The sequence below is a fragment of the Stenella coeruleoalba genome, assembly GCF_951394435.1.
Source record: "Stenella coeruleoalba genome assembly, chromosome: 11".
In the NCBI taxonomy this organism is placed as follows: Eukaryota; Metazoa; Chordata; class Mammalia; order Artiodactyla; family Delphinidae; genus Stenella; species Stenella coeruleoalba.
In genome coordinates, this window is record NC_137157.1 from 30,815,390 (window position 1) to 30,835,329 (window position 19,940).

General features: G+C 46.0%; 2 protein-coding genes across 11 annotated transcripts in view; one reads left to right on the plus strand and one right to left on the minus strand.

The window, feature by feature from the left end:
* Positions 1 to 3,360, minus strand: part of LOC307194242 (uncharacterized protein) — a 101,426-nt gene extending 98,066 nt beyond the window's left edge. For all 9 annotated transcript variants that reach the window (XR_013830536.1, XR_013830537.1, XR_013830538.1 and 6 more), the window contains exon 1: positions 3,012 to 3,360. Coding sequence is in view for 1 of the 9 variants with exons in the window: in XM_079937204.1 (XP_079793330.1) it covers positions 3,012 to 3,353 (342 nt within the window). In the remaining 8 variants the exon portion in view is untranslated. The remainder of the gene's footprint in view (positions 1 to 3,011) is intronic.
* Positions 3,361 to 4,446: 1,086 nt separating this feature from the next.
* On the plus strand, positions 4,447 to 9,603 carry DUSP6 (dual specificity phosphatase 6). 2 transcript variants are annotated; one of them, XM_079937202.1, is made up of 3 exons: positions 4,448 to 5,316; positions 5,933 to 6,370; positions 7,413 to 9,603. In XM_079937202.1, the coding sequence occupies exons 1-3, from the start codon at positions 4,917 to 4,919 to the stop codon at positions 7,718 to 7,720; spliced, it is 1,146 nt and encodes a 381-aa protein (XP_079793328.1). In that variant the 5' UTR covers positions 4,448 to 4,916; the 3' UTR covers positions 7,721 to 9,603. The 2 variants fall into 2 exon arrangements, with proteins under 2 accessions (XP_079793329.1, XP_079793328.1); XM_079937203.1 differs by lacking the exon at positions 5,933 to 6,370 and having other exon boundaries at positions 4,447 to 5,316.
* Positions 9,604 to 19,940: the final 10,337 nt, after the last annotated feature.

Sequence of the window (19,940 nt, forward strand, 5' to 3'; positions counted from 1 at the left end):
TCATACTAACCCTTTCAGGTCTCATCAATCGCAAGTGTTCTCAAATGCAGGAAAATTCCTGCAAAGTTGGAATGCTTCTCCAATAACCAAGCAAACATTTATAACTGAAAGATTTTCTTTTAAGGAACTTTCCAGGGGGAAACACCAGGAAGAATTCAAGCACGAGTGCTCATTGCACGCACACACTATCACTCAGAGAGACAGTAGGATCTATGAAATTGTTTCTGTGCACTTATGAAAATGGATCCGAGATGACCTGCTGTACTCTCCAACCTTTAAACATAGTTCTCTACATGTGACTGATACCCTAGGCAGGGAACTGAGGCCTCTGGAAGTAAGGAAGTCTGTGGCTCTTATAGTCACTAGAGCTCTCCTGAGAAAGCTTTTCCTGGGGGCCCCGGCAACAGGGCCAGGATGATGAGATTCAAAGCAGGATTACCAGCAACAGCGAGTCAGTTTTATGCAGAAATGAAGCAATGAGTTTAAAAACCGTTGAATACCTACTTTGTGCCCTTTGTGTGTCATCTTGGCTGTCTCTATCCTCGCAGTCCTTTGAGGCAGGTGTAACTATTCCCCATTTTACATACTGCTGAATTCCTTTCCTTGCTTTATTTTCCTCCACAGCACTTTTCCTTTCTAATATACTGTATAATTATTTATTTTGTTCATTGTCTCTTGTTACTAGAATATAAGCTCCAGGAGGGCAGGGTTCTTGTCTGTTTTATTCACTGCTGCTTTCCTGGTAGCTAGAGTAAATGAGTGAGTGAGTGAATGAGCGAATGAATGAATGAATGGAGGCCCGGAGAGGTTAAGTGACTTTCCCCTATCTAAATACTAGTTAGAGACAGAGCTAAGATTTGAACTCAGGCCCATGTGCTACACTGAGACACATCAGTAATGGTAGATGCGAGGATTACCATCTAAGACATACTCTAAGAAAGAAAACTGTATGGGCATTTATTGAATGGTTGACTAATGAAAAGGTGCATACAGTCAAAGAAAACCGCCAGATGTAAAAGGAGCAGGAAGGAAATGAGCCTAACTTTTGATCCTTGACATCTGTGGGGAAGGAGCAACATAATTTGTGAAGCCCGGAAATGCCTGGTGGTCAAAATTCAAAGTGCAGACCTTGAATCCTTCAAATTTCAGCAGCAACAGCAGAGCGTGGTGGGCGCGGTCTCCACAACACCCTGTAATATGGGTATGTGGTAGTCCTTGAGGCTCTGTGAAGAGTCAGGCTTCAAATCCTGACCCCATCGTTGGCTCCTGTGTGACCTCAGGCAAATTCCTTAATCTCTGTAAATGAGGATAATTTGCATGGGTTTTCTGAAGACTGACAGAAATATGCATGTAAACACAGAAATCAAGACCATGCCCACCAGGTGGTAAATACCCACTACATATGACTTCTATTATATCAGCTTAGTGTACAGAGTGTTTAAGAGGGGACCAGTAGGGAGAAGTTAGAAGGGTAGCTGGGTATATTCGGTATTTAACTGTGTTAAAGGATTTTGATCGTGGTCTGTAACAGCACCTGCTTTGCTTGACAGCTAAATTGGCATGGATTTAACTGCTTAGTGCAGTTCTTCAGAGGATTTCTTCTTAGACTAGGGAATTTCAGGCGGGCTGTTAGGCATCAAAGGGCGTCTTTGGGATTGAAAGGACGGGGGCCATTCTGCAGGTTCAGAATTCAGAAAGATAAAAATAATATTAACAGTTAATGACACACCAACAACGTCTTAGGGCATCTCACTTTACCCATTCAGTCATCACAGCGATTCTGTCATTTTCCGTATGCCAGCGTGGAAGACTACGGCTTAAAAGAGTTAGACGATGTAATCAAGGTCGCACATTTAGGAAGGGGTGAGGGCACAATTCAAACCCAGGCCGCCCCACTCCAGAGGCCCTTTCTTTATACCGCACGTTTTAGGACCAAGAGGTCTGAATGCCATTTTATACAGTGTCCTGAGAAGGACTGAGGGTTCAGAAGCACGGGTAAAGCTAAATGTTTCAGGTTTGAGAAGTGTTGCAACCATCCTTCCAAACTGATGCCCAGGCTCAGGTATCAGCACTTTAAAAATAGCTAAGTGGAAAACAATTTCCCTTCTTGCATTTTCTGTTGGAGGTCTTGGGCTGAAAGATTATGCACTTCTCAGTTCCGCTGCAAGGCATCCTGCTTCTCCCCTCCTCGCCTCCAGGTTCCAGTAACAGAAAGGTCTCGGGGTAGGGACATCTGTAACAGGTGGAGGCGGATCGGAGGCGTCAACTCCAGCGCAGGCCTCCTCCAGCTGGAACTGGATGATATCCAGTGAAATATGGGAGCTCTGTTCCAAGGGATGCCCAAAAAAGGCGCGGGGATAGGAGCGCTGCAACTCCCACCTTCACCGAACACGCTCCTCCAGGGGCGGCCTGACTGTAGCAAAGCTCCAAAATTGGCAACCTGGGCCTCGCAGCCGCCTTTTTTTAGCCTACATTCCCCAAACCAGAGAAGAGGCGGGTGACTAAAAATGCAAATTGGAGCGGGGGCGTCAGCAGGCCGGCCCGTGGGTGTGGGGCGTCTGGCTTGGGGAGACCCCGCGACCTCAGGTGCCCTCGGCGATATCAGCGGTGGACGCAGAGCGCCGCGAGGGCGCTCGGAAAAGCCGCTCCCCGCCGAGCGGCTGCCTCCGCTTCCGCCTCCCCGGCGGCGGCGGCGGCGGCGGCGGCGGGACAATGCGCGCCCTCTTTTCCGCCGTGGGTTAGGGAGGGGCAGCCGGATTAGGGCCCGCGCCTTCCGGCCGCAGGCCCCCATCCTCCACCTCCCCTGCGCGCCGCGCCGGCCGCACACAGGTGGCTTTCCGCTCGGGAGCTGCAGCCCCGGTACTTTTATATAACAACAGAGTTCTGCGCGCCTGGAATGCGTCTACCCGCCGCCGCCCGCCACGCCTCTATCCGGACCCCGCCGCCCGCCCCGCTCCGCCGTGCCCCGGCCGAGCGCAGCTCGCTGGCCTAGCGAGCACCTCCCCAATTACCTGCTGGCTCTGCAGCGCGGCAGACACTTTCCCCAGGACTCCCAGCTCTCCTCGGGAGCAGGGGCTCCCGGCAGGCACTTCTCCTCGCCCCACACCCACCCCAGGCCTCTCCGGAGCTCGAAGTCCCGCATCGGCCCTGCACCGGTCCACGGTGTCGCCGGACGCCCCGCGCCCGCTGAACGAGGAGGCGGAGGCGGCGGGTGCTAACGAGGAGCGCAACGCGTAGGAGCGGGCGGTGCTCCGCGAGGGCCCGGCGACTCGCAGGGGAGGGGGTGCCCGGGCAGGGAAGAGGGTGACCCTGTGCGGGAAGTCGGGGGCGGGAAGGAGTCTCCCTTTTGACATGCCTCGGTCTACAGTAACCAATCGCCGAGCCCTCCAGAGCCCCCGCAGCCTGCAGGCCTTGCGGGAGGACTTCCCCAGGCTTTGCGGATGGTGGGGACAGACAGCCGGGCTCCGCGTGCCCTTGGTGCACCTCGCCCAGGCGGCCCTTCCAGGCGGGCTCCTGTGTCGGAAGCTGAGCTAGGTTGCTCAGAAATGATTAACGAGCGCTACCCGCCCCCACCCCACCCAGGGCGCAGTGGGCGGGGGCGGGGGATTTGGATCCCCGTAACAATGGTTCATAACACCCCACGCCCCCGGAGAGGAATAAAAGCATCGGACTGCCCAACGAATTTGTTCCTGCAGTCTCCACTGTTTAAAAAAATTAATTAATTAAAACGCTCTTTTTAAAGAAAAAGCTTGCTTTCTATTCTCTGGACAACCAAGCATTTGTTTGTTTGCTTGCTTAAAAATGTTTCAACAAAATCCTGGTTTGTTCAAAAGATGTTGGATTAGCATTTAACACCTCATCGGTCACTAAAGCCCGGGCAGTTCACCAGCCCCAACACAGCCTCGGCTAAAAGAACATCAGAGTAAACAGAGCTGGGCTTTTTAAGCTGGCAAACAAATGCCACACACTGCCTAAGGGGGGTGGGGGGTGGGGTTAACGTGAACTCCAGTCCAAATGAGTTTAAAGGGAATAAAAGGGAAAAAGTCAGCACAAGTTTCCCTAAAGCTAGCTTGCGCGCCCAGGCGTCGCGAACAAGGGCTTTTGTGCCTGCTAATTGCACCATTTGTGCGCAAAAGTTCCGAAGCGAAGTGTGAACTCTCAACAGAAGGAAACATGAGACAACTGAAGTGCCCTGGTTTGTGTGCCCTGCTCCTCCTCCACCACCGCCTCCTCTTCTTTCTCCTTCCTCCCGCCGAGCCCGCTGTTGCAGCTTGTTTGCACTGGGGCTTATCCGGAGCGGAAATTCCTTTCCGTTTTTGTGAATGACAAACTCATTAACAATTCATCAACACAACCTGTTCCAGCCGGCCCGTCCCCACGGCAACAGCCCCTTCCGCAGCGCGCTCATTGGCTGGCCTGGAGAATGTATCCATTGAGACGCTCGCTGTTTGTATCCATTGAGGAGCTGCCTCGCTCGGGGGGTGTGCGAGGCTTGAGTCTAAGGGAGAGTGAGCAAATCGAGGCTTGAATAGTCCTAGGAGAAAGACGCCTGGGTGGATTTGAGGTGCAGTCTTGGAGGGAGGGATTAGGAGCCGCTGGGTTTTTTTTTTCTCCCCTCTGAGTAGCACGGAGTCCGAATTAATTGGATTTCATTCACCGGGGAGGAACAAAACTCTCCGGGCAGCTTCATTCAGAGAGATTCATTGACACTAAGAGCGAGCGGCTGCAGCTGGGTGCAGAGGGAACCGCCGGCTTCACTTCTGTCTCGCCTGCCCCAACCGCTAACCGGGTTTGGGAAGGGCGAGGTGGAATTCAACCCCGCTCTGAGAGCGGCGGCTTCGCGCGGCGTGCTCGGCCTATGCCTGCCCCGAGGGGCGTCTGGTAGGTACCCCGCCCTCTTCGGCAGCTCGACCCCCATGATAGATACGCTCAGACCCGTGCCCTTCGCGTCGGAAATGGCGATCAGCAAGACCGTGGCGTGGCTCAACGAGCAGCTGGAGCTGGGCAACGAGCGGCTGCTGCTGATGGACTGCCGGCCCCAGGAGCTGTACGAGTCGTCGCACATCGAGTCAGCCATCAACGTGGCCATCCCGGGGATCATGCTGCGGCGCCTGCAGAAGGGCAACCTGCCGGTACGCGCGCTCTTCACGCGCGGCGAGGACCGGGATCGCTTCACCCGGCGCTGCGGCACCGATACCGTGGTGCTCTACGACGAGAGTAGCAGCGACTGGAACGAGAATACGGGCGGCGAGTCGGTGCTCGGGCTGCTGCTCAAGAAGCTCAAGGACGAGGGCTGCCGGGCGTTCTACCTGGAAGGTACGAGCCGGGGGAGCTCCACGCGGGGGCAGGACGGGGGACACCGGGCTGCGAGCTGCAGGCGGGACGCGCGTGCTGGAAGCGCCCCTGCAGCGCTCGGCTGGCGCTTCTGAGCCGCGCTGCTGCGCCAGGGGCAGTCTGCCGGCTCCCGGCTGCGAACCTCTCTAGAGTCCCGCACCCGCGAGCCGGGCCCGCGCGGAATCGACCGGCTTCCGGCCGCAGGCACTAGCCGGTTCTTTCTAACTAGGTCTCCTTCCTACCCGGGATATTCCCCACCATTCCCTGCTTTATATCGTTCGATTTTGAGTTCAGATTTTGCAGGACGGCAGAGATCGTTGGGGTGCAGATTGACCCCTTCTAGCCCTTCAAGATATTCGGAAAAGTTGCCATTTTGTGCATTTCCGGATTCGGAAGAATAAAGGTTCCCAGGGGAGGCGGGCCCGTTCGTTCTGTTCCCAAGGGTGCACACTTCAGTGTCTTTCTCTTGTATCTGGCTCTGTGTGCAGGGCGGCTGGAAGGGTTCTGTGGTGTGTTTCTGCGTGAGGCTGCGGCTCTCAAAGCTGTGAAAACTACTACGGGATCTCGGGTTACATGATTGCTTTTCTCGTCCTGGCAGGTGGTTTCAGTAAGTTCCAAGCCGAGTTCGCTCTGCACTGCGAGACCAATCTAGACGGCTCGTGTAGCAGCAGCTCGCCACCGTTGCCAGTGCTGGGGCTCGGGGGCCTGCGGATCAGCTCCGACTCCTCCTCGGACATTGAGTCTGACCTTGACCGAGACCCCAGTAGTGCAACGGACTCGGATGGCAGCCCGCTGTCCAACAGCCAGCCTTCTTTCCCCGTGGAGATCTTGCCCTTCCTCTATTTGGGTTGTGCCAAGGACTCCACCAACCTGGACGTGTTGGAGGAGTTCGGCATCAAGTACATCTTGAACGTCACCCCCAATTTGCCGAATCTCTTTGAGAACGCGGGAGAGTTCAAATACAAGCAGATCCCCATCTCGGATCACTGGAGCCAAAACCTGTCCCAGTTTTTTCCTGAGGCCATTTCTTTCATAGGTGAGACTAATTAACAGTCCTCGCTCAGACTTTTAAATGCAAAATTCCTAACCTTTCCTAGAGTTCAAGCCGTTCATCTTTCTTGCTGCTTCTAATTTGTGGGGCTGCCGGTCTCTGATGTTCCAAGGGCGTTCTCAATTCTGGTTTATCTTCTTGCTAAGAAAAAGTGCCTTTTGACAAGGCTGCAGACCTCAGGTGTATTTGAAATGCTGTCTGCTGCTTGGTTCTGAACTCAGTCATTTGAAAGGGAGACCATTCGTAAGTAGACAACAGAATTTTCCCACAATCTTTGGACTAGAGGAGGGCCAGATAATAGTACTCAAGGTAGACAGGAATTCTAGCATGACTTTGTAATTTTAAAAGACCTGGGAGTTGTTTGAGAATACGAAGTTAGGCGTTGGAAAGCCCTGTGAATGCTAGATGTTGTAATCCAGCTGAATGTTACTGTGATACCGGTTCACAGTGAGACAGTGAGGGTAACCTGAGCCCAGCAGGAAGGACTGTGGGCTGAAAGCCTGGAGAAGCGAATCTCCAGGCATTGTAATGCATTTCCTATTACAAAGGAACTCATTTTCAGGCCATGTCGACATCCTGTTCCTCCTAATGGGCTGTCCCCAGTGACTTCCCTCTCTCTTTTAAAATGCCTGAATATCTCCATTGTTAGCTGCACAACAGTTGGAGAATAATTTAATAGACCCTTGCAGTCTGCTTGTCTGTATAAAAGGCATTCACGACCATATTGCAGGGTTTCTGGTATTCACATGCTGGGGCAAAGAATGCACACATTAAGGAGTTTTTTGTTGGCGGGAACTTAATACAAAAGCTCCCTTTTCAGAAAATATCTGAAATATGTAATTGTGCCCAGTGTACATGTTTTATCACAGTGATACATTTTCTGCTGCCTGCAGGGCTCAACTGCTGCACACAATTATTTTTAACCTTTTTTATGATTATCATTATTATTCAGTTTTTAGACTGGTCGTTCACAAAGGGTGGTTTTCAGTCTGCTGACATTTTGCCTTTCTTTTTTGTGTGTTTACAGATGAAGCCCGGGGCAAAAACTGTGGTGTCTTGGTGCATTGCTTGGCTGGCATCAGCCGCTCAGTCACTGTGACTGTGGCTTATCTCATGCAGAAGCTCAACCTGTCAATGAACGATGCTTATGACATTGTGAAGATGAAGAAATCCAACATCTCCCCCAACTTCAACTTCATGGGCCAGCTGCTGGACTTCGAGAGGACGCTGGGACTCAGCAGCCCCTGTGACAACCGGGTCCCAGCACAGCAGCTCTATTTCACCACGCCCTCCAACCAGAATGTCTACCAGGTGGACTCCCTGCAATCCACGTGAAAGGCCCCACACTGGGATGTGTCCGTTCTTCAGCAGTTTCTCTTAGCAGCATCAGCTGGGCTGCTTTCTTTGTATGTGGCCCAGGTGTCAACATGACACCAGCTGTCTGTATTAGACAAGGTTACCACGTGTGGAATTGGTTATTCCAAAGGGAGAGATTTGCTCCATTCTCGTTGGAAGAACAGGACCTGCTGTATAGATACAGGCAGTAGGTTTGCTCCACACCCGAGTGTACAGCCTACCCCTGCAGGGACTGGGATTCGAGAATTTCCAGGTATATAGGGTAGGACCAAATGGTAGGGTAGGAGCATGTGTTCTTTAGGGCCTTGTATGACTGTTTCCTTTTGCATCTGGAACTGACTCTATATTGTCTTCAGTGAAGACTGACTCAATTTTGCATATAGAGGAGCCAAAGAGAGGTTTCAGCTCTGTATTTGTAGTATCAGTTTGCAAAAAAAAAAGAAAATAAATAAATAATCAATCAAATGAATCTGATACTCCATTTGATTATTGTAAATATTTGATCTTAAATCATTTGACAGTGTTTGTTTGAACTGTGTTTGTTTTTCCTTTGATGGGTTTAAAAGAAATCGTCCAAAGGGAGAAAGAGCAGTATGCCACTTCTTAAAACGATTGAAACTTTTGCTCTTTTCTAATCCAAAGGATATATTTGCAGCATGCTCGACTTTACCAATTCTGAATGACGTTTTCATGGACACTTATGATCACAGAGACCTTGTTATGGTGCAGTCTCCAGTGTCTTTCACATATCTTCCTTGTGACCTTTTTTTTTTCTCTTAATGTAGTTTGACTCTGCCTTACTTTTGTAAATATTTTGGCTTGTATTGTCTCAAAGGGGATATCTTGGAAAGACACCAAAATCATGGGCTCACTTTTTTTTTTAAACTTCAGCTGTGCTAAACAGTATATTACCTCTGTGCAAAATTCTTCAGGGAGTGTCACCTCAAATGCAATACTTTGGGTTGGTCTCTTTGCTTTTTAAAAACAATTTGTGCGTAACTGGAAGCGTGTGTGTGAGCGTGGGTACCCATTCAACAGGCGACATGCATATGATTGTGAAGGAGGGAGACAAGTGGCTCCATTATGTTCATGGTGTAAAGTTCTGAGCTGAAATTTATTATAAGAATGTAAAACCTTAAATTATTAATAAATAACTATTTTGGCTATTGAATGTGTATTTTTAAAAAATCTCTCCGTAATTGTACTTACATGTGAAGTGACACATTTTAGGACTTTTTCAGTTGGGGATTGATATTGGCTTGTAAAGTACATGTAGGAATAATGGGGCAAAGTTCTCATCTTTTAAGCTATTTCCAAGAATTTTTCAGGTGCATCTTTTGCTTCAAATAAAAGTGACAAGGGATTGACTATAGGGATTCCTATGGATAATACTTTATACGAAGGGAAGAGAGTGATTACATCATTCCAATGGACAATACTTCCTAATAAGTTCTGGCTTACTTAAGAAAATTGTAATGCTCTTGAAGAAAAATGAAGTCTCAGAGCCCAGCTTGCTGAACTATAAGATTTGGTTATTCATGAATAGTCTTAAAGGGGGGGCACCAGAATAACAAGGTGACAGTTGCCATGTTCACCTCTCTTTCCTTCCGTCTCAGGGTCTTCTGCTCAATAATACTTAGACATGCCAGGGAGAAAGTAGAGATGATTCTTTTTCTGATCTGTAACTGTCTGGCAATTCTACCTGCAAATTCTAGCGTTGGAATAACAAATGAGTCTGGGATGATGTCTCCCATTTCCTTTCTCGTGTACAGGGCAGGGCATAGCTAAGCTTTCTCCCTGAGTCTAGATGTAGCCACGATTTCACGTTGGCACTTGAAATGAAGCCTTGCCACTCCTAATGTGCTTTGTACTTTGATTTAGAACGTGGGCCAGAAACTCCTGTTGGAACTTTATGTTGAGGTTATTTTGAACAGTTACTTTAAGGTAAAGGCTTAATATCCTGTCGTTTTCCTTGGGACATACCTCTCCTCGTCCTGAGTGTCAAAATATACAAATCAAAATAAAGGGCAGGTGTATGAAATCAAAAGGATTAGAACAATACATTTCCAGCCCTTTTTGAATGAGCTTGATCCCTTGGTCTGCAGTGGGGAGAAAGATGGGCTTTTTACCCACACGGTACCTGTGAGATGCCAGTTGAATTATTTGGTAGGAGGCAAGTAGCCCTGATTTTACGGCAATCATGTCAAGCCGTCCAGTGTGAGTTTTATCACCTAAGCATGTATAAAAGGCAGAAACAGTGCAAAAAAACACCAAGTCAGTCTCTCCCATTTGGGTGCCCCAAGTCAGCCAGAGCTCCGAAAGGAGAAGTGGGTTGCAGTTCAACTTGGCTCGTGTTAATCCAGTTCTGAACGGTTTCCGCTCCTGGCATTCCCTAAACTGCCTCTTCAAAGTAGGGATTTGCAAGCAGCGTTAGCAATTTCCTGTCCAGCTGCAGCTCGAGTAGCTGCGTGCTTCTCCACACACCTCCCCCCCCACCACCACTTTTCTCTGATTTCTCTTTCTTTCTTTTTTCTTTAATATAGGTGGTGGATAATTTTAGTGCATTTCCTTTTTGTGGATTATCGTCTCCTTTCCTTCTAGAACCTGCATACACTGAGTTCCTACAGCTCTGCTCAAGCCGACAGCTGGCCTCCCCAGCACTTCCTCTCATTTCACTGTGGGTTTGTTGTTTGTCAGTCCACTTCTGAAATTAATAATGTTTTCTGGCCAAGTGCCACAAGCCATTACCACAAAGGGGAAGTAACACATATGAATAGCAGGAAGCCATGCAGGGTCACAGTGTGAGCTGAACCTGTGGCAGGAGCATAATTGAGCCTGGCCCATTCAGCAAGTGTCTGACAGCGATTTGTGGGGAGAGGGAGCTCCCTGCATTTAAGCAGCTCAAGCTGTGAAAAAAAAAAGTTTCCAATAAATTGGTAGCAAATGGTCTTTGTCATCAGCGTGAATAAAAGAGAGGCAGCAAGAAGAGTTTAGGGCCCCCATAAAGTTAGCAAGGTTTGGGATTTCTCCCCCCTCTCCTGGCATACTGTTTCATAAGGCTGGTAAACAGGGGCGCCTGCTTCCCTCCATCGCCACAAAGGGACTCCTGTTAAATGGGTGTTTTTACGGTTCACACAGGCCAGAAGATTCAAACAGCTCTTCTCTTCCCTTATTTTTCTTCTCTGGAAGGTGGAAGGTTGTAACTGACAGCCTGGGCCCCTCTCTCACCCCACACCTCCCTTTCTCCTGGCCATCCCTCAGTTCCTTTGGTTCCTTTGTGCTCACAGGAGCCCTTGAAGGCGATCATTTTGCATCTTGGAGTTGGGCTCACTTCCTGAATGAAGCCCTGCACGGTTACTAGGGCAACCTTTGCCAACAGCTGCAGCTCCCTGGCCTCCCTCCTCACCTGCTGTCTCCATTAGCGGTTTTCTCAGGTCTCTGAGCAAGCGGTACCTTTCCTGGCCTTCTGCAGGGGGCTGGTGGGGGGGGGGGGCTTTCCCGGACGTTATCTGCAGGTTTCGTGGGGCTGCAGGACTTAGAAGATGTACTGCTTAATGGTCAGAACTGGTCTTAGGTTTAAAATCAGACGGAGAAAGGCTTATCTGGGGATAGAAATACCAGCACAGCCTTTAAAGGAGTGAAAATGGAGACTTGCTTGAACCAACAATTAGAAGACCTGAACTCTGACTCTCCCTAATGAATCAGAAGCCCTGGGCAGGTCACCCAACCTCACCAAGTCTCTTTTTTTCTAGTCTATAAAATGAGAGAGTTTTTAACCTCTCATTCTAGGATTCTTTTATCATTCCAGTGTTCTGGTACACAAACTAGATGGTAAAACGAGGTGCAGATGAGGGGAAACAAATAACATTTACTGAGGGTATTAGATACTGTACTTCGTTTATAATATTATCTCATTTAATCCTCAGAGCAGCTCCGAGATGGGTCCTATTACCATCCTTATTTTTCAGCGAGGAAACTGAGGCAGAGAGAGGCCAATAGAGCCTGAAGTCACCTCGTGGGAATTGGTAGAACTTTGAGGCTTTAGCTCTTCTTGTAAACTGCTTGTCATCAGTATTTGCTCGTCTTTATAAAGTCCTGTGATGCTGGCTAGGAAGTGGTGACCCCGTTTTACAGCCGAGGAAGTGGAGGAAGCAGAGTTAAGTGACCTGCCAAATCAAACCCGAATTCGACAGCCAAATCAAGACAGGGTCAGAGGACCCCAGCTGATATGTCGTCAGAGAGATGTCAGGTCTGCCTAGAAGCTTCCATCCTCCCTCTCCACGGAGAAGTTACTCTATCTTGGACCCATGAGCACATAAATTACAAAACTGATGTCCCTAACGATCTCTAGAGCGGCTAGCAGCTGGCCAGCTGGCCCTGAACCTTGCCCATACTCCCCTTTCAGGATTACACAAGTGAATTGGCCCCAGAGATAGTCACTTCCTCACTGTGATCCTCTTGGAGGAAAGCTGGCCTGGCGAGGGGGGAAGAGAGGAGAGAGAGAGAGAGAGGGAGAGAGGGAGAAGGAGGGAGAGGAAGAGGGAGGGAGCGGGAGAGAGAGAGAACCATGGAAGGCTGCAGAATAAGAGGGGCATATTAGAAAATAGTGGAGGAGCAGAACACAACAAAGGCAAATCACGTGAAAGCTGGTCGTAAGTAAAGATTCTTGAAAAGTCATCTTGAAAAATCAGGCTTCAGACTTTAAACTGCTTCAAAAGGATTATTTTGGGTGTAAATTTATATGCAGTTCCTCACACTGTAACAGTCATTTTCCAAAAGATTCTGCAGACTTTCCAATACGTGTACTCCTCTTGTGTTTCTACCACAGTGGGCCCTGAATTAGTCTGGTTTTGGTGACGGAATCTTTAAACTTCTTTAAAGTCCAATATTGATTTCCTAAGAGTATTTAAGGGCACAGAACAAAGTTCAAACAATTCACAAATATTTATCCAGGCCTTGATCTGTGTTACACAGATTCAATGAAACAAGGTTAAAATAAAAGGCAGCCAAAGACTTAACAGGCCCTCAAAGGCTGACGAAGGCAAAGTCATGTTTCAAAGTGTCACCTCTTAATCTTTCTGCTGGTGCCTCAAGTCAAAGCGGAAGCCCCAGAGAACTATTGGGCAAGTCCTTGTATGTCCTTACCTGCTGCAACGATCAAAATAACATTTTAGACCCTATATTTAATTTTTTATAGGGGAAAGGATGATTAGTCCACATGTCTGCAATTTGGCCCACCTACTTCCCTATTTTGTCATGGAAAAATACCTTTAGAGACTGTGTGCAGCCTTTAAATGATGAGAAGTTTTGGACCACCATACCTCCAAAAACGAACTCTCAGACACACAAATGAAACAAGAAGAAATATATATTATTTGATAACGACATCCTGAAAAGCACCAAGCTAAAAAAAAAATTGCTTCTTCTAAGCTAGAAGTCTTCTTTTACTGCATTTGGAGACAAACTAGGTATTTATTACATTAAGCATTTTTCATCAAGTCTAGTTTAATTCCCATTGCAAATGCTAACAGGAGAAGGAAGAAAGTGGGGAAGGTACAGAAGGGGTTCTTTGGGAGCACATAACTCCAAGGACAATCATGGCAGGAATGTCCCTTTATCTTAAGTTCTGGTTATTATTGCTATATAACAAACTACCCCCAAACTTAGAGGCTCAAACAACAACAATCATTTATTTTGTTCCTACGTCTGCATTTGGGCAGATCTCAGCAAGGAAGCCTGGTCTCTGCTCAATGCTGTTTTAGCTGGGGTAGCTCGACTGCAGGCCAGAAGCTCCATTTCCAAGATGGCTCCCTCACGTGGCTGGCAAGCTGGTGCTGGCTGTCAGCTGGGGGCTCAGCCGACGGCTTGTGTCAGGGACTTTGATTCTTCTTCATGTGGCCTAAATTTCCTCACTGTATGATGTTCCGTGGGTGAAACCCCAAGTGAGAGAGTCAGGTAACTGTGTTGAGTTTCAGGACGTAGGCTCTTAAGTCACACAAGGGTCTACCACGGTTCAAGGTGAGGAGATGAAGGAGGGGCAAGATTCTGAGAGCACGTGCGATGGAAAATATGGCTGCAACCATTTTTGGAAAACAGAACCTTCCACTTCTTACATGGAAACTGCTTGAATGTGGGTCTCTAAGAAGTAATAACGAGCCCCCAAATTAGTCTCATGGTCCTATCTTGAAAACGTTATAGCTGTCAACAATGCTGCAATTATTCTTTTAATCTAACTCATCTTTCGTCTGTCTCTAATGTTCCCAACAGAGTAATACCATTGAAACAATCACAAAGATTGACCCATGAAATAAAATATGAAATAGTTTTTTTTTTTTTTTTTTGCGGTACACGGGCCTCTCACTGTTGTGGCCTCTCCCGTTGCGGAGCACGGGCTCCGGACGCGCAGGCTCAGCGGCCATGGCTCACGGGCCCAGCCGTTCCGCGGCACGTGGGATCCTCCCGGACCGGGGCACGAACCCGTGTCCCCTGCATCAGCAGGCGGACTCTCAACCACTGCGCCACCAGGGAAGCCCCTGAAATAGTTTTATGAAAGAATATTAATGTTTTCATTTGGGCAGAGAAAATGTTATATTTGTGATGGATTCAACCAAGTTATTGAGTATAGTGATAGTTCATTAGTTTCATGCAAAATAGTATTCTATTGTATTTCATGGTATTCCATTGTAGTAGACCACCTTACATAGACAGTTGGGTTTTATCCAGATTTAACTATTATGAACAGTATTGCTAAGAAGACTCTTGTGCATGTACCCTGATAACCCTGTGCACATGTTTCCCTGAGGATACACAAGGGAATGGAATAGGTATAGATTGTGTAGATCCCCAACTTATATAATGACAAATTGTTTTCAAAGTGGTTGTACCAATTTAAACACCACCAATGGTATTTGAGTTTTTATAGTTTCGCATTTTTGTCAACACTTGATATTGTCAGACTTTTTTAGTTTTTGCTTATCTGGAAGGTGTGAAATTGTTATTTATTATGATTTTAATTTTCAGTATTCTGAATCCTCATGAGGTTGAGCCTTTGTTTGGTATTGATTGGCAAAGGATATTTTATTTAGCAAAGTTCCTGTTCAAGCCTCTTGTTGAGTTTTTCATGAGTTACCTCTAGTTTTTGTATTGATATAACGAATACTTTGATATCCTAAATACTAGTCCTTTATTGATTATACACATTGAAAATATCAGTGCAGTGCTTTTCAAACTTTATCCCTCTGGTCCTTCTCAGGGAAGGGTACATTTGGGGGCAGGTTGTATATTATATAACTCTAAAAGGTGTCTATCAGAAAGACAATGACAAAACTGGCAGTGCCGACCTGCATAACCTTACGTGGAGTCTTAGGGAATCAAGGGACTTATGGCTAAAAATGTTTGAAAACCACTGAATCTATTTAACAAACATGGAAACAGAGTCAGAGAGACTGAGATGAAAGAATATCTACTTTTGATTATCTGGACTTAAGTGGGGCTGGTCTAGAAGTGTTTTGGGGTATCTTAAATCTTGCACCAAGTTTTGAAGAGTGATGTTTTTTTCACAGACATGTAAAAAGGATGCTACAGTTATAGGTGATGAATTATGCCTAGATTTGGAAGTAGTAAAAGACAAATTCTTTGTAAGGCACGGCAAAAGTATTTTTCAAGATGTAAAACAGATAGCAAAAATCAGGATACCCAGGGATATGGGGGGTGAAATTTAAAGATAATTTGCAGAGAGTAGAAAAAAGAGTGGCTTTTGATTTGCCTAGCCTCCCTTCCCAGTTACATCTTGAATTGGAAAAACTCCTGTTCTTTCCTCCTGTGTGTCTGTTTCTTGTGTCTCCTTTACTACTCACACACTTCCCTTCTCACACTCTGATCACCAAATGTGTAGAGGATTTTCCCCACACCAAGCAATTCTCTGTGACACCAGCTGGGTGTCCTATAGTTAAACTCAATTCTAACACTCTCTATTTAAAGATAGTGGCAGATTCCACAGCTTCAGGGCTGAATCCCTCAAGACTGTTCATACCCCACTTCGGATGCTAACAGCAAGTAGAAGGTCCCAGATTACCTACAACTTCAGTCCAACATGGCCACAAATCAGAGCATCCCATGACCTTCTTCTCAGGTTCAATTCAACATGTAGTTATGTTTACCAGTTTCTTAAAGGATATGACAAAGTATACGGATGTATGCCTGGTGAAGAGATACATAGGGCAAGGTCTAGGGTCTCCAATGCAGAAGCTTCTGTCTCTGTGGAGTTGGGGGTGTGTCACTTTTCCAGTAAGTATGTGCTCACCAAACGGGAAGCTCTCGAAACTCATACTCTTGGAATTTTTATGGAGGCTTCATCGTGTAGGCGTGATCAATCATTAACTCCATTTTCAGTCCTTTTCCCTTCTCAAGATAATGGGAGGCAGGGCTGAAAATTCCAAGCATCTATTCATGGCTTGTTCTTTCCTGTGACCGGCCCTCATCCAAAAGCCCACCCAGAGTCCTCTTATTCGAACAAAAGATAGTCTTATCACCCAGGAAATCACAAGGGTCTCAAGAGCCCTCTGTCAGGAATTGGGGACAGAGACCAATATATATATTTCTTATCGTAAATCACAATATCACACATCTGGTTACAGAATCTTACTGTAATGTATCAGGGAGAATTAGGTTCAGAGGCCTATATTAGAGAACAAAAACTAAAAATTATCAAAACTCATGAGGATTTATTCTCATCTGTAAAAGTCAGGAGGTGTAAAATCCTGACCTGGTAGGGCCACTTCACAGGCCCATTTGAGACTCAGGCTTCTTCTAGCTTTGATCCCCACAGTCACAAGAAGGCGGTTCCATGCTGGTCATCACATTCACATTCCAGTCAGTAGGAAGGAGGGTGGAAAAAAGGGAAAAGAGTGCCCCTCTTGCAGAGTCTGTTCCCTCAGAGAAGCTTCCAGGAAAACATGTACCAGACTTGTACTCTATGTACTCAATACCCAGAATTAGCCACATGGCCATAGCTAGAGAGACTGGGGAATATAGACTTTTAGCTGGGCATGTGCTTCCCCTAACATATAATTGAGGTTCTGTTACTTGGGAAAAAGGGGAGACTGAATATTAGTTACCCACTTCATTCCTGGCGAAAGCCCTACCCCAACTCTAGGGGCAGGTACACGACCCAGGGCAGGGCAAGAAGAGTACATCATTTTCCCATCTCAGTGATTGGTTCAGGGATAAGACATGATTCAAGTTCAGCCAATCCTATCACACTCTGGATTTTCCCATGGAAAGGATTTTCTCTTAGAGTTGCTAAGCCTAGACCTACCAAGTTAGAATGACTGGATGTGAGGCCTGGGAATCTGTTTTATAATAAAAGGTCCATAGGTGATTCTTTTGATTGGCCACTTTGGGAATTACCAGATATGCCAGATGTATTAAGCCAGTAGTTAATTTAATCTAGAATCTCCACTCTCAGGGTCTTCAAAGAACAGTGTGAATGGGAGCTTGCTAGATGTCTTTCATAACATGGACATCAGAAGATGGGGCGTATAATTTAGCTCTAACTGTACCATAAGCTTTTATGAGCTCCCTACTTTAGACTCTCTTAGAGTTATGATTTTTTTCTAGCTTATTACCTGTCCTATAGAATAGCATTTGAAAATGTAAATTGTCCTAGAAATACTTTAATTTCACCAGGACTTCTAGGTCTGCTGTGCTGGGACTGTGTTCACTCTATAACTCTATCAGAACCCTCTGATCTAAAAAAAAAAAAAAAAATGAAAAAAAAATTTTATAGATTCTGACCCACCAACTCTCATATTTTGTCTTTTCAGGCTGACGTGTTTTAAAGTCTCTCTGATTTCTTTACAAACCCTAATATTGACTAATTTTAAGTGACCTTCTTTGGATACATTCCAGTTTCATTCTGATATTTTTGAGGTTTAATGACTGGAACTCAACCCAGTATTTCTGGAGCAGATGAATTCTGGTGTCTCCGTGTGTATATGTGTGTGCGTGTGTGTGAGCACGCACGAGATGTGCTTTCTATTTTGTTTTTAACATCCTTCCTGGTGATGCTTGCTTTTGTGACCGCCACAATACTTTGGACCGCCTTCCTCAGAGAATGGGCTACAATGATGCCATCATCCTTTTCCTGGATCACGTCTGCACTTGGAGGCCTTGGTCTCCGGAGAACAAGGTGGGTTCTCTTTTCCTGTGGGCATTACGTTCAACTGCCTGTACTGAGCGTCAGTGTTCTCTGCCCACTCACACAGCTCTGTGAGATCTTCCCAGTGTTTATTCTTGTCAGGTTGGTATTTCAATTGCCAGAAAATCTTGGCATCGTTTATAAAGTTGAGATTTCACTTTATTGATGTCTACATTGCTTTTGGAAAATGATAAATGGTCCACCTACAGATTCATGAAACACACAGTTTTTAATATATCCTCAAACAGAAGAGTGATTATCCCTTTAATGTGCCCCTATAATATCCATCAGCAATCCACGAATAATAATAGAATCTGATTAAAGATAGTGAGACTCCTGTGAAAATATAGCTTTATGATCATCTCAAAAAATTCATGCTCCCCACCCAACCTCAGTTCCAATGAAATTTCTACTCCCAAATCCTTCTCATAAGGACATTTTGGAATTGCCACTGATTTTTATTCGAAGTTTCATATTTTTAAGACTCTCCTAAGTCTTGACAAAAGCAATCAAGAGTTTAAAAGTTTAAAAAGAAAGATGCTGGCTGAGTGGACCATAGAATATCTCAGTTTGGATATGGTTCTGACCTGTGGAATGAAGATTACAAATGCCATCAATGGGTTCAGTCTTCCTGATCTGTCACTTATTATCCATATGACCTTGAACAAGTTACTTAGTCTCTCTGAGCCTTGGGGTTTCCTCACCTGAACAATGGGAATAATAGTAACACTTAGCTGATGGAGTTGTGAGGATTGAATGAGAAATTGATGTAAAACACTTAGTACAAATAAATTATGATTGTAAGGCTCTGGGGAGTAGAATTATGGTATATAATTATTCATTCATTCATTTATTCATTTAATAAAAGACAAACTGTTGTGTTCAAGGAATGTTCTGGAGGCTATAAAAAGATAAATTAGATACAAATCTTGACATTTTAGCCTTGAAATGAAACTAATAATGAACATAAATCATTGTGGGGTATAGAGTGACAAATAGCATCAAGTTAAGAACATGGATTCTGGATTTAAACTCCCGCAGGTTCAAAGCTTAACTTCATAACTAGTTACATGTATAACCTTAGACCAGTTCCTGAACCTCATTAAATTTTTCCTCTTTTCATCTGTGAAAAATGGAGATAATAAGAGTATTTACCTCGTGGTGTTGTTATCAGGATCAAATGAGAAAATGTACGTGAAGTGTTCAGCACTTTGGCTGGCACATAGAAACTAATGTCACCTATTTCCATAAAAGAGATCCAGAAGCAGTACTCTGGCAACTGAGAGGAATAGGGGAATGTGTTTTTCTGTGTGGGGAAGGGAAGGCTTATGGAAGACGTCCTACAATAGGCTGCTGAATCACAAAGCCAATTGATAAATTTACTGGAGAGTACATATTGAGCTATTACCATGAGGCTGGTCCAGCTATCCTTTGAGGTAGGTTTTATAGGGATATGAAATTCCCATCTTCCAGATGAGAAAACAGGTATTCAGAGAGTTTAAATTAAGTCATTTGTTGGTCTTTGTTCACAGATCTGCCCGACTCCAAAGCCTGGGTTTTTAACATCTGCTTTGTCCTCCTCCACAGTGATGCGGACATTGCCCATCTCACTGGTCTCTCCCTTCCAGCATGAGGTTGAGGGCACTGGGAGAGCTGAATCCCTCATTGCAAGACTGCTGACCAGCAAGTGAATCAGAGTCCAGGGAGTTTGTGGCATACTTCATCCAGGTCATATTAGGGTCAAGACAAACATTCCTGCTCTGTGGTAAGACAAATGAAATGAAATGAAATGAAACGAAACGAAACCAAACCAAACCAAACCAAACCCGCACCTTTTTAGTCACTGGAATGTTGAAGTCCATTGGATGGTGCTGAGTAAGCCTGACAAATTTCTGTCCTCTGGCTCTCTTTTCCTTGTCTTTTTTCAGGAACTCCAACACCCTCCATACATCAGTCAAGCTATAAGCTATAGCTAATTCAAACACAAATTAGTTATATTAC

What these genes read in the sequence shown, in the direction of transcription:
- DUSP6 (XM_079937202.1), top strand. Translation starts at nt 4,917, where the DNA reads ATGATAGATACGCTCAGACCCGTGCCCTTCGCGTCGGAAATGGCGATC. An exon ending in CCGGGCGTTCTACCTGGAAG is followed by an intron (nt 5,317 to 5,932) that starts GTACGAGCCGGG and finishes TCGTCCTGGCAG; the next exon opens with GTGGTTTCAGTAAGTTCCAA. An exon ending in TGAGGCCATTTCTTTCATAG is followed by an intron (nt 6,371 to 7,412) that starts GTGAGACTAATT and finishes GTGTGTTTACAG; the next exon opens with ATGAAGCCCGGGGCAAAAAC.